The sequence below is a fragment of the Bos indicus x Bos taurus genome, chromosome 3 (genome assembly GCF_003369695.1).
Source record: "Bos indicus x Bos taurus breed Angus x Brahman F1 hybrid chromosome 3, Bos_hybrid_MaternalHap_v2.0, whole genome shotgun sequence".
In the NCBI taxonomy this organism is placed as follows: domain Eukaryota; kingdom Metazoa; phylum Chordata; class Mammalia; order Artiodactyla; family Bovidae; genus Bos; species Bos indicus x Bos taurus.
This window is the reverse complement of record NC_040078.1, coordinates 119,372,656-119,383,717: the sequence shown is the minus strand read 5'-3', so window position 1 is coordinate 119,383,717 and position 11,062 is coordinate 119,372,656. Positions and strand designations below refer to the sequence as shown.

At 46.6% G+C, this 11,062-nt stretch overlaps 1 protein-coding gene across 1 annotated transcript; it reads left to right on the top strand.

Annotated features, from left to right (window-relative positions):
• Positions 1-10,051: 10,051 nt before the first annotated feature.
• LOC113890548 (olfactory receptor 12-like) lies at positions 10,052-11,002 on the top strand. The gene has a single exon (XM_027538384.1). It carries the CDS (start codon positions 10,052-10,054, stop codon positions 11,000-11,002), a length of 951 nt encoding a protein of 316 aa, XP_027394185.1.
• The last annotated feature ends 60 nt before the right edge of the window (positions 11,003-11,062 follow it).

The window sequence follows — 11,062 nt, the reverse complement described above, 5'->3', positions numbered from 1 at the left end:
AGGAGGGTGGACAGAGAAAGAGTGTCCTGAGAACATAACAAGAGGGTTTTAGGGGAAGCACTGGGTTTTGTTTGAGGAATATATTCTTCTTTCATGCAATTCATTTTTTCACCCATTTCACCCAGTCCTTTGTGGAAGCACATGTTGGACCACACATGCAAGTCTGAGATGTAGAGATGGATAATGCCACTGGAAAAATAATGGCCCATGATGGGGCAAGATTCTAATCTCAAAGTCTGGATAATATAGCAGGCAGAGTAATGAGCAGAGTATTGAAACAAAACGTGTATTCCAGGTTCAACATCCTCCGGGAGAGGTATGAAACTAACAGTCTCAGGCCTCTCTCTCCACTTCATCTATGAATCTAATGTAAATATGTGCTTAGCAATCTCCCCTGGAGCACATAGAAGGGGCAGGCATCATGACACTCATCCTGGCCCCTTCCTTGGTGATAGCCTGGGTCACCATAGCCAATTAGGGGGTTAGGAAGACCGTGCTTCCCCTCAGTCCTGCAGCAGGGCTGTTCCTCCTCCTTCCCCTTCTGTTCACCGATGTCACCACCCAACAAGGCAGCAGGGAGCACCTGTGCTCCTGCTTCAGATGCTCCTAGTGCTCCCTGTCCTGAGTTTCTCCCCTTAGACAGCAGCTGGGAGCCCCAGGGAGCCAACATGGATGCCTGACACCCAAAGTTCACCCTCCAACCTGACAGGTGACACTGTCCTGACTACTTGCGACCATAAGAATTGGGACCTTGTCAGCACAGACACCTCTGAATAAGGATGAAGCTCACGGTGGCTGAAACAGAGAGCAGGCAGTGGAGAGGGAAGATACACTTTCTTGCTGGTGAGCACAGCTCCCTGCTCTCTGTCCCAGACTTCCTGGACCCTTAATTTTGACCTGCCCATTCAGCGCTCTGTTCTTGTGCTCCATGGACCCAACACACAGCCTGGACTCAGAGCCCAGTGGCCTCCTTAACATGTCTCCTTTTAGTAGAATCATCCCCTCTCAGTCACTCCCAAGGCCCCTGGACATGGAGATGGTCTGTACTCTGTAGGGTCAGTAGGAATGTGGCCTGTCTGTCGGATCACGGCTCTCCATCTCCCTGCTCTCCCCTCCCAGGAGAACTGCCTGAAGGGGCTGACAGCTAAGTTATTGTTCTGCAGCTCACGATTACTCAATTTAACATGTATGACACGGTCTCTGTCAAACTCTTTTGCCCACTGATCTCCAAAATTAATTCTATGTCTGTCCTACTTGACTATATTTATCTGAGAATGCAATTTTTAAAACGAAATCCCCACATTTTCTGCTCCACAAATGACATGGTTTCTTAACTTTCAAGTGATAGTGTCGTTCCACCCCCAGCCTCTTTTCCCCACCCTCTTCCTGCTCCTCCTCTTCCCTCTTTTCTCTTCCTGCTTGTTTCACTCCCTTTCTCTCACTTGTTCTCCCATTCCATGGGTTTTCCAAAGCACTGGACTCCTAATCTTAAACCAGATTTGGAATGGAAAAAAGCAAGTGCAATCTTCTTTTCTTCTTACACAAGAGTGTAATTATCATCAACATGTAAAATTTAAATGTACAAACAGTGAAGTATCCATTGTTCTTAGGCTTCCCTGGTGGCTCAGTGGTAAAGAATCTGCCTGCTGATGCAGGAGATGCGGGTTCAATACCTGGTCTAGCAAGGTCCCCTGGAGAAGGAAATGGCAGTCCACTCCATTACTTTTGCCTGGAAAACCCCATGGACTGAGGAGCCTGCCAGGCAATAGGCCATCAGGTCACAAAGAGTTGGACATGACTTAGTGACTGGGCAACAACAACTTATTGTTCTTAGAAAAGCATTAATTAATACTTCGGAATAAATCAAGAAAGCTGGTCAGATATTAATGGAATAGAAATTCTCCAATAATCTGAAGGAAAAGATTATTTTTTAATCCTCATATTGTCTTTTTGTTTACATTACGTACATTTCAGATGTCATTGGAAATCACTGCACAACGTTCAGATCAGATCAGATCAGTCGCTCAGTCGTGTCCAACTCTTTGCAATCCCATGAATTGCAGCACGCCAGGCCTCCCTGTCCATCACCAACTCCCGGAGTTCACTGAGACTCACGTCCATCGAGTCAGTGATGCCACCCAGCCATCTCCTCCTCTGTCGTCCCCTTCTCCTCCTGCCTCCAATCCCTGCCAGCATCAGAGTCTTTTCCAATGAGTCAACTCTTCACATGAGGTGGCCAAAGTACTGGAATTTCAGCTTTAGCATCATTCCTTCCAAAGAAATCCCAGGGCTGATCTCCTTCAGAATGGACTGGTTGGATCTGCTTGCAGTCCAAGGGACTCTCAAGAGTCTTCTCCAACACCACAGTTCAAAAGCATCAATTCTTCAGCGCTCAGCCTTCTTCATAGTCCAACTCTCACATCCATACATGACCACAGGAAAAACCATAGCCTTGACTAGACGAACCTTTGTTGGCAAAGTAATGTCTCTGCTTTTGAATATGCTATCTAGGTTGGTCATAACTTTCCTTCCAAGGAGTAAGCGTCTTTTAATTTCATGGCTGCAGTCACCATCTGTAGCGATTTTGGAGCCCAGGAAAATAAAGCCTGCCACTGTTTCCACTGTTTCCCCATCTATTTCCCATGAAGTGATGGGACCGGATGCCATGATCTTCATTTTCTGAATGTTGAGCTTTAAGCCAACTTTTTCACTCTCTACTTTCACTTTCATCAAGAGGGTTTTTAGTTCCTCTTCACTTTCTGCCATGATGGTGGTGTCATCTGCGTATCTGAGGTTATTGATATTTCTCCCGGCAATCTTGATTCCACAACGTTAGAAGTGGTGTATTTTGTTTGCATATCCCATACAATGCTTTGCAAGCTGCTGTCAAAAGTAAGTTCTCAGTACATATCTTTTGGTGATTATCAGTTCATTCAGTCACTCAGTCGTGTCCATCTCTTTGCAACCCCGAGGACTGCAGCATGCCAGGCCCCCCTTTCCAATACCAACTCCCAGAGTTTACTCAAACTTATGTCTATTGAGTCAGTGATGACATCCAACCATCTCATCCTGTCATCCCCATCTCCTCAAGTCCTCAATCCTTCCCAGCCTCAGGGTCTTTACAAATGAGTCATTTATTCCCATCAGGTGGCCAAAGTATTGGAGTTTCAGTTTCAGCATCAGTCCTTCCAATGAATATTCAGGACTGATTTCCTTTAGGATGGACTGGTTGGATCTCCTTGCAGTTCAAGGGACTCTCCAACACCACAGTTCAAAAGCATCAATTCCTTGGTGCTCAGCTTTCTTTATAGTCCAACTCTCACATCCGTACATGACTACTGGAAAAGCCATAGCTTTGACTAGACAGACTTTTGTTGGAAAAGTAATGTGTCTACTTTTTAGTATGGTGTCTAGTTTGGTCATAGATCTTCTTCCAAGGAGTAAGCATCTTTGAATTTCATGGCTGCAGTCACCATCTGCAGTGATTTTGGAGCCCTTAAAAATAAAGTATGTCACTGTTTCCATTGTTTCCCCACCTATTTGCTATGAAGTGATGGGACTAGATGCTATGATCTGGCATTGCCTTTCCTTGGGATTGGAATGAAAACTGATCTTTTCCAGTCCTGTTGGCACTGCTGAGTTTTCAAAATTTGCTGGCATATTGACTGCAGCACTTTCACAGCATCATCTTTTAGGATTTGAAATAGCTCAACTGGAATTCCATCACCTCCACTAGCTTTGTTTGTAGTGATGCTTCCTAAGGCCCACTTGACTTTGCATTCCAGGATGCCTCGCTCTAGGTGAGTGATCACACCATGATGATTGTCTGGGTCATGAGATCTTTTTTGTATACTTCTTCTGTGTATTCTTGCCACCCCTTATTAATATCATCTGCTTCTGTTAGGTCCATACCATTTCTGTCCTTTATTGTGCCCATCTTGGCCATTCAGGTATGACCTAAATCAAATCTCTTACGATTATACAGTGGAAGTGAGACATAGATTCAAGGGATTAGATCTGATAGACAGAGTGCCTGAAGAACTATGGACAGAGGTTTGTGACATTGTACAGGAGGCAAGGATCAAGACCATCTCCAAGAAAAAAAATGAAAAAAGCAAAAATGATTGTCTGAAGAGGCCTTACAAGTAGCTTTGACAAGAACAGAAGTGAAAGGAAAAGGAGAAAAGGAAAGATACGCTCTTTTGAATGCAGAGTTCCAAAGAATAGCAAGGAGAGATAAGAACAGCTTCCTCAGCTTTCTCTTGGCAAAACTCTATTAGCCTTTGCCTGCTTCATTTTGTACTCCATGGCCAAATTTGTCTGTTACTCCAGGTGTTTCCTGACTTCCTACTTTTGCATTACAGTTTCCTATAACGAAAAGGACATCTTTTTGGGGTGTTAGTTCTAGAAGGTCTTGTAGGTCTTCATAGAACCGTTCAACTTCAGCTTCTTCAGCATTACTGGTTGGGGCATCGACTTGGATTACTGTGTTATTGAATGGTTTGCCTTGGAAATGAACAGAGATCATTCTGTCGTTTTTGAGATTGCATCCAAGTACTGCATTTCAGACTCTTTTGTTGACTACTACTAGAATGGCTACTCCATTTCTTCTAAGGGATTCTTGCCCACAGTAGTAGATATAATGGTCATCTGAGTTAAATTAACCATTCCAGTCCATTTTAGTTAACTGATTCCTAAAATGTTGACGTTCACTCTTGCCATCTCCTGTTTGACCATTTCCAATTTGCCCTGATACATGGACATAACATTCCAGGTTCCTATGCAATATTGCTCTTTACAGCATAGGACTTTACTTCCATCACCAGTCACATCCACAACTGGGTGTTGTTTTTGCTTTGGTTCCATCTCTTCATTCTTTCTGGATTTATTTCTCCACTCTTCTCCAGTAGCATTTTGGGCATCTACCAACCCGGGGAGTTCATCTTTCAGTGTCCTTTTCATACCATCCTTTTACCTTTTCATACTGTTCATGGGGTTCCCAAGGCAAGAATACTGAAGTGGTTTTCCATAAATGGCATAGATTTGATATACCCATCAATATGACCAAGGATGGGAGAAACAGAGAGTCCTACACTGCTGGATGTGTTACATTGCTACAAAAGTTTTGTAAGAAAATTGGCCAGATGAGTAGAGAAAGGAGGACTTTTATATACTGCAGTTGCTCACCAAGAACTCTGAACAGCCAGAATGATTTACAGCAAGAACAATTCATCCTCCTGTCCTCGTGGAAGTCATGAATGTAGACAGTCCAGACACACAGAGACTAGGTGAAGAAACTAGAACAGAAGAGATGGATCGGCTTGGGTAACCTTTCTGCTGACGCTTAGTCAATACTGTGTCACTAGGGCACCTTATAGACTGCTTCAGTTCCACAGAACTTCATTAAAAGGGAAGGCCTCTAGCCTGAGTACTGAGTAATTGGTTGACAAAAACGAAGAAAGATGTAAGGAAGGGAACCTTCATAATGTAAGATTAATATGAAACTTAATGAGGTTGAGAAAAATGCATCTTTCTACTTAGGAATCCATTTCTTTTGTAGATATACACTTAGAGGGGGGAAATGTCTGTTACATAATATACATTATTGAAAAATTAAAAAAAAGGCAATATAAACGTTTCTCTAGAGAAGATTTCAGAAGTAATTAGAGTATGTTATCATGTTTAAACAATAGAAATAAGTGAACTAGAATAAGGAAGAATTAAGAAAGGTGATCAAGATCTCTGAAGAGTGCATTTTACATAGAGCTGGAGAGATGGCCCACCCCTAAGATAGTAGAGTAGAGGTGTATTTCTGGCCATGCCAGGTAAAAGCAAACTCCCTCCCTGCCCTCCTGTGTCAGTCACCAGGGCCATTGTAACTAGTTAACCCAAAACTGGTGACTTATAGCAACAGGAATTTACTCTCTTGAGGTCTGGAGAAAGATGTCCAAAATCAATTTGTCAGCAGGGCCTGCTGCCCTTGAAAGCTCTAGACAAGCATTCTTCCTTGCCTCTTCCTGGAGGCTCCTGGCATCCTTGGCATTCATTCCCCTGTTCCTACATCATTCCAACCTCTGCTCAGTCTTTGCAGGCCTTTCATCCGTGTGTCTTGTGTCTCTGTATCAGTCCTTCATCTTACAAGGACACCGGTCATTGGGTTTAGGGTCCGCCTAATCCAGCATGACCTCATCCTAACTCATTCATTTGGAAAGACCCTATATTAAAGTAAGATCACCTTCTGAATGTCTGGGTCGACACTTTTGCGGGAGACACTATTCACCTTTCTACAGTGATGTTCAGTGTGCTTCAAGGGAATTTATGTTCTGCAGTTGCTGAGTATAGCGCTCATCTATGCCAAGTGGGTCCATTAAATTAATATTTTGACTCAGTCTAACAAATGACTACAATTTTCCCTTGTTTCATTATTATTGAGAGGTATGTTAACACATCAACTATAATTTGAATGTATGCATTTCACTTTAATTCTATCAGTTTTTATATTTTAAATCTCTATTAATTGTACACAAATTTAAAATTTCACATTATCCAGTTGAAAGCTCACTTTATCCAGGATAAAACATTCTCATTATGAAATGTCACCACATGAACATTTAGTCCTGAAGTCTACTTTTTCAAATAATTATTGAGCCACCCAGTCTTATGTTTTTTTAAAAGAATGTTTACAATACAACTTTATCCAACATATTTTCTGTTTTAATATTAAACATTTATCACATTTGTATATTTGTTTTCCTTTTCCAGCCAGGATTACCATTTTTTTAGTGGATATATTTAGTGCTTCCCAGGTGATGCTAGTGGTAAAAAATTCTCTTGCCAGTGTAGGAGATAAAAAATGTGAGTTTGATCCCTGGGTCTGGAAGATCCCCAGAGAATGAAATGGCAACCCACTCCAGTGTTCTTGACTGGAGAATCCCATGGACAGAGGAGCCTGGTGGGCTACAGTCTATGGGGTTGCAAAGAGTTGGACACATCTGAAGCTGCTGAGCACATTGAGTGTAGGGCTGCCTTGAAGAGAATGCAAATAGCCAAAACAGGACAATTTTAGCATGAAAAAGGATCATAATGGTAATAGGTGTCATAGAAAGGGCTGTGCTGTTGCCCTGGGTACAGATTCCCCACCTGTCACTTTTCCTCACAACCACAGATGAGGATGGAGCAGAGGAGGAGAAAGGGCTGTGGGCCAGGAGGTCCCACCTGCTGCCCAGGGACATCTTTCCAAGGACATCCACAGACTCCGTATAAGTTGTCTGAGTTTCTCTACTGTTAGCACCACCCACACTCAGGGCTCCCTAGTGGACTTCAGTCTTCCTGCCTCCCCTGTACTGGACTGAGATGTATCAAAGGATGATTGGCCACAGGATTGCAGCTCGTGCGACCCAGGGGGTTGTGAGTCCTAGTGCACTCAGAAGCCCAGGTTTCACCTAATTGGCCATTCGAGGCCTCAAGTCCCAGATCTGCAAATAAAGAGCATCTTCCCAGAAGAGTGACCCTCAGGTACAGGAACCTGACATGTTGCCTAGATGACAGATAATGTGGAGAGTCAGGTGACTGAGTCCATCCCCTGCTCTGCTTCTATCAAGACCCAGCAGTTCCTACAGCCAGAGCCTGCTGCCCTCCTCTGTCCCCTCCTCCCTCTCACTTCTCTGCACAGGAGGCCAGAGGTGAACAACGGAGGGGGTTCTCAGTGCCACGTCATTATCATCAGCACAGACCTGGTGAGGAGTCCTGTCCTCCCCGGGAACACAGGGTCCTGGGTGAGCCATGCCCCTCCTGACATCACAGGAGCAGTGTGGTCATCACTCAGCAGGGCATGGTCAGCATCACTGACAGGTAAGTCCTGGGAGTCTGGATCCTGGACAACATTGTCCCCCACTCCCCACTGCCCTGGGCAGAGTCAGTTAGGGCAATGCGTCTGAGCTTAATGAGAGTAGAAATAATCAGGGCATGTTGTATAAATGTAGGCTTTAATTAGTGCCTGAGACTCTGAATTTCAGAATAGCTCACAGTCCTGCTCTTTCTGTGGGACCTCAGACCACACCTGAGTTACTAGATTCACAATGAAAGGACCCAGGATGCAGTCACTAAAACTGAGTCTTGCAGACAACACTGATTCTTCTGCTTCATCTGGGAAAGTATTTGTCAGGATCAACTCAGAGGCAGATTTACTGAAGCCACCACCACAGCCCTACTGGGTCATTTCAACAAGCCAAAGGAATGTGAGTTTGTTTTTCGAAAATCAAACCACAACTTGGCTTTCAGGATGAAAACGTCAACCTCTCCTCATAAGCTTCCCCAGGCATCCTAAGGGTCACTGTTGTGATGACCCAAGTTTTCTGAGGTGGATGAATTGTCCTGGGAAACAGAACAGAAACAGGAAACTGGGAAGCCCAGGGGACAAAGAAACAAGACAGCCTGCCTGAGAATGGTGGATGAGAGAGCTGGTCACTCTGGTCAAAGTGGCTGCATTGTGTGCATGAGCAGGAGTGAGCAGAGATGGACAACAAGGGCATGGCCATCTGGGGAATGCACAGAGGGGGTCCATGTACAGGCTGGGTGACCAAGGTGTGTTGGGCAGACCCCAGCTCCACCCGTAACACCCATCTCAAAACCTGATTTGAGAGGAGCCATCCTGGGCATCCCTGGTCTGACTGTCCCCTCTGCTGTCATGTGAGGGTTGGAGTCAAATAGCCCAGGAAAGAAATGCTGGACAACCCACTCTTTCACTTGCACTTCTACTGGAAAGTCTTGCCTCTCATGGATCACCTTCTAAGAACTTCAGGCTGGGAGGGAACATGGGGGCCATTGCTCCTCAACAGGCACCACTCACCACCACCCTCTGCCTGCACACACGCACTTCTGGGGAACTCTCTCCCTCCAAAGGCAGCCAGCTCCATGATGTTGCAGATCTGACCTCTAAGAAGCATGGGATCTCTTTGAAATCAGCCTTCACCCTCTCACGAACCCTCCGTCCCCACCCTCCACCCCCAAGAGGCACTGTGGCTCTGTGCCCACCATTCTTCCCCACTCAACCGTTCCTCAACCATTCCTCTGGCCACCACACAGCGGGTCCCCATGTCCCATGTGAGTGTGGTGGTCAGCCCTGTGCAGTGCAGACAAGGGAGGTCTGGGCTGTGACGGGGACAGGAAGCAGCACCCAGCAGGAGACGCAGACATTGAGCAAATGTGACCGTGTTGGAGGCTCCCATGGCTCCAAGCAGTCACCTCACAGGGTGTTCCCAGGAGCCAGGGCGGGGAAGGCATGCCCATCTCCTGAGAGTGTCGCAGCCCCTGTCCTGCTGCTTCTCAGACCATGGAGGTGGTGTCCCCTCTCCATTTTTTCCAACATTGGGACATTGGCAGGAGGCTCCCTGAGGTCCTCAAGAATACACAGCGCTCTGCTGACACCATGACACTGTGGTCCAGGCTCCAGACAGTGGAGCTGAGATGGGGCTCAGGGGTTGCAGGAGAAGCAGACAGAAAACACACATTTGCCTCATGGGGGCTGGTTCCTGCTCTGTTCCCTGCCTGGAGATGGAGTCATCACCAACTCAAGAGCAGGTAGGTATGAGGCCCTCAGTTCGCATTTCTAAAATTAATGAATTAGTTACTGAGGCACAGATAACTTAAGGTAAAATACATGAGCAAGTGTGGAAATGGCACCATTAGGAGGCATTTCCTTGGGGGTGGAAAGCTTTTCTCTGAGAGGAGGGACAAGGGCCTGCAATGCTGCTCACACTGCAAGGTCTCACTGAAGCACCCAGCCCCTGCCCCAATAAATAGCAGCTCAGACTTTACCACAGAGGGAATGAATCTGCATGTTTGTGATTTAGTGAATTGGAGGAAATCTTTGCATTTCAGGTTAGTCTGAGTGCATCAGAAATGGGCAGCTGTGGTCTCTTAGTCAGTGGGCAGTGAGGCACTGAAGGCTCTCTGGTTTACAAGAGATATGACCTTGTGACCTTGACCTGCTCCCTCTTGCTGCCCCGGCCTGCTCTCTGCTGTCTACTCTGGGTATCATCAGCTCAGGGCCATGTCACCTCACAGAAATGGAAACCTCTCAGTGATGCCTCTGCAGGAGTTTGTGCTGGATGGATTTGAGGGTGGTCTGCAGACCCAGGCCCTGCTCTTTGCAGTGTTCCTGGCCCTGTACGTGGTGGCCATCCTGGGGAACCTCATCATGATGGTGGTCATCACCCTGGATGCCCGTCTGCACTCCCCAATGTACTTCTTCCTCAAGAACCTCTCACTTGTGGACCTGTGTTACTCGTCTGTCATTGCACCTAAGGCCTTGGCTAACTTCCTGTCCTCCTCCAAGGTCATTACCTTTGAGGGATGTGCCACCCAGTTCTTCTTCTTCTCCCTGCTGGTCACCACTGAGGGATTCCTCTTGGCCGTGATGGCCTATGACCGCTTCATGGCCATCTGCAGCCCCCTGAGCTATCCCATCTCCATGTGCCCCTCGGCCTGTGCCCGCCTGGTGCTGGGCTGCTACTGCGGGGGCTGCCTCAACTCCATCCTGCAGGCCAGCTTCACATTCACTCTCCCGTTCTGCAGCTCCAACCACATCGACCACTTCTTCTGTGATGTGCCGCCTCTGCTCAAGCTTGCCTGTGCTGACACTACCATCAATGAGCTGGTCATGTTTGGCATTTGTGGCCTCATCATCGTGGGCACCACACTCGTGGTCCTCACCTCCTATGGCTACATCACAGTGACCATCCTGAGGATGCGCTCAGGAGGAGGGAGACACAAGCTCTTCTCCACTTGCGGCTCCCACATGACAGCCGTGTCCCTCTTTTATGGGACTGTCTTTGTCATGTATGCCCAGCCAGGAGCTGTGCAGTCCATGGAGCAGGGCAAGGTGGTCTCTGTCTTCTACACCCTGGTCATCCCGATGCTGAATCCCCTCATCTACAGTCTGAGAAACAAGGATGTGAAGGATGCCCTGTGGAGACTGGGGCAGAAACACACAGCCACGTGAAGGAGGGTGACCAGATGGGGACAATGTGTCCTGAGGAGAGGACAAGAGTGCTTTGGGGGA

What these genes read in the sequence shown, in the direction of transcription:
- LOC113890548 (XM_027538384.1), top strand. Translation starts at nt 10,052, where the DNA reads ATGTCACCTCACAGAAATGGAAACCTCTCAGTGATGCCTCTGCAGGAG.